Raw genomic sequence first — 2,817 nt, 5'->3', positions numbered from 1 at the left:
CGGCTTCTCTCGGCTTCATTCGGCTTCTCTCGGCTTCATTCGGCTTCTCTCGGCTTCATTCGGCTTCTCTCGGCTTCATTCGGCTTCTCTCGGCTTCATTCGGCTTCTCTCGGCTTCATTCGGCTTTTCTCGGCTTCTCTCGGCTTCTCTCGGCTTCATTCGGCTTCTCTCGGCTTCTCTCGGCTTCATTCGGCTTCTCTCGGCTTCATTCGGCTTCAGAGTCTATTCGATACGAAGCGGTTTGTTTTTAACTCGGCAGCTAACCACTAATAATGAAACTACTCTGTGAGTAATCTATACAAAACTGATCCCGGTAGGTTTATGACAGAAGTCCATGGGAGATTACGTCACCTGCCATCAGAGACAGGCAGCACGTGCACAGTGCCTGCTGACAGGTTAGTTAGGTTGATCGTCTTCACATGAATTATGAAGACATTATATTTTATTACACTGCAGCTTCATTATTTAATAATGAAACAAACAAACTCACCTGTTCATCTAATTTTAGATGAACAGGTGAGTTTAAGAGCTTGTTAAACTAATCAGCCAATCACAGCCTGGAAGGTTTCATTTTATAATAATAATAATAATAATAATAATAATAATAATAATAATAATAATCGTTTTAATTATGGAATACTTTATCTTTATTATTTTAGTTTGCATTACGTTATTTTAATATATTTCTTTAATAGTTGTTGGAATCATAATTTTGTAAGAAATCCATATTTCCCTTTTTCATACGCTCTTATTTATCAGAACATTTTAAATTAGAACAGAAGATTAAAATAAAGAGTTAAAATACATACAAATCTAGCAACAATGGGGTTAAACAGGAGGAAGAGTTTCAGGTTAAGGGTCAAAATGCTCTGAATATTATAATGTCCATCACTGATTAATGGTGAAAGGGTCCCTGCCATCACTGAGTTATAGCTTTTTAACTTGCTGTCGTTATTTTAAAGATATATCCATCAGCTTTTATATTTAGGCCCATGATCCTAAAATACAGATAATATAAATTCAATATCAGCCAAGATCATTGATGGATAAAAAGTGATGCAGGGGTGGGCTAATGTAAATGTAAATGTCTGCTGACACCATTGACCCTATGAATATTGTATATTAGTAAATGTGTCTGTTACATTTATGTTGATATATTCAATAAAACGTAAAAAATAGATTTTCTAAGAGATAATTTTAAGGGAGGATACAGTTAGTCAAATATGAACAGATAAATCCCTTATTTCTTCTATATAATGTGAATCACTTCAGTGTTGATCTGGTCTGACCAAATGCATTTAATAATAAAAATGTTTTTATTAGGCTAATCTTTATTTACCATCACAGACCTCACGGGTATCGTTCTCTACTGCTACAGTATCTCCTATATAAAGGCTTGCAGGGCCAATAATGATCATTTACAACTGAAGCCTCAGGGGTCATTTTGACCTAAGCGCAGCAGGAGGGTGAAGAGATTTTTTCTTAAAAAATACTAATTTAATTAAATCAGACTCATTTATAAGAGAAAAAAAAAGACCAAAAACATCCAAGGAGGTGAATCTTTTTTACACGCTCTGTTTATTCTCTCAGCACTTGGATGTTTCCTCACATAAAACACCATGCTAATAACACGTAGTTAACATTTCTGTGCGTTTCAACACTGCTGAATGCTGTTAAAGTCTAGCAAGAGTTCAAGCAGTTTATTTAGTTTGTACCCAAAGTAATCTGTAAAGTCTCAAGTTCCTGCTGCAGCTCCCTCACCTTTCACCTACATCAGGTAAATAAGAGTTAATTTGTCAAGCAACACAGTTACACGTTCAGGACTCACACAGAGTTGATTGGCTTGTTGGAAGTTAATCATTACCGTTTTTAACAACCACAGAGACTCTAAGACTTGTGCTGCGTTTGCTTTTCCTGAGACTCTTCTTCTAACAGATCACCTCTGCTGTTTTTTTTAATTTTTCCCCAGGTAACTCTCCGACAGACATGACCGACTCCAAGCTGAAGCCCAAGAGCTGGAGCGATGAAGCCGAGGGTCCGGACGGGGGCTGGGGCTGGGTGCTGGTGGCTGCCATGTTCATCAGCACCAGCCTGGTCTTCGGCCTGATGCGCAGCCTGGGGATCTTCTTCGTGGAGTTCGTCCAGTACTTCGAGGAGAGCGCTCAGGCCATCTCCTGGATCTCGTCCATCGGCCTGGCAGCGCAGCAGTTCTTCAGTGAGTCGCCACTTTCAACGTRTTTAAATACGAAAATAAGGACTCAWATWAATTGGGGRRAAAAAGACAGTCCCTAATTGATTGTACAAGATGTTGGAAAGTAAAGTTTTCTTCAGTGATAACAGCCATTAAACATCTCAGATCTTTTTTGACATTAATCTAAAAGTGAAAAAGGTCTTTTAATGTCAACATGAGTTAAAATATTGATTGTTTTTTATAAAAACCTGTGTTCATTTTGCAGGTCCACTGGGTGCAGCTCTTAGTAACGCTTATAACGCCAGGCTGGTGGTGATGATAGGAGGCTTCCTCTCTGGGCTCGGACTCATTCTGGCCTCACAGTCCACTTGTCTTCTCCATCTCTACCTCACTATGGGAGCAATCTCAGGTAAAATTATGTATTTTTTTGTTTTGTTTGTTATTTTTTGTCTCATATCAATACAAACATCACAAATGTGAAAAATAAAATGTTAAATGTCACAAACACATTTTCATTATTTAGCTCACTTTCTAAGTGTAAAATCCTGGTTCAGAAATTTCCACTATTTTATTGTTATTAAACTTGCTGTTCTTACATGTWTTTAATTATTACTAAATGTTAAATC

General features: G+C 37.6%; 1 protein-coding gene across 2 annotated transcripts in view; it reads left to right on the top strand.

The window, feature by feature from the left end:
• slc16a13 (solute carrier family 16 member 13) overlaps positions 1-2,817 on the top strand; it is a 10,968-nt gene that overhangs the window by 2,085 nt on the left and 6,066 nt on the right. Inside the window, exons 2-3 of one of the 2 annotated variants that reach the window (XM_014024545.1) lie at positions 1,970-2,215; positions 2,457-2,600. In XM_014024545.1, the coding sequence (XP_013879999.1) occupies positions 1,987-2,215; positions 2,457-2,600 (373 nt within the window). In that variant the 5' untranslated portion in view covers positions 1,970-1,986. Of the gene's footprint in view, positions 1-1,557; positions 2,216-2,456; positions 2,601-2,817 lie in introns of those variants that run through there. The other variant, XM_014024544.1, reaches the window with a different exon arrangement.

Source organism: Austrofundulus limnaeus, unplaced genomic scaffold (assembly GCF_001266775.1).
Source record: "Austrofundulus limnaeus strain Quisiro unplaced genomic scaffold, Austrofundulus_limnaeus-1.0 Scaffold426, whole genome shotgun sequence".
Taxonomy (NCBI): Eukaryota; Metazoa; Chordata; class Actinopteri; order Cyprinodontiformes; family Rivulidae; genus Austrofundulus; species Austrofundulus limnaeus.
This window is presented reverse-complemented; position numbering and strand designations above follow the sequence as displayed.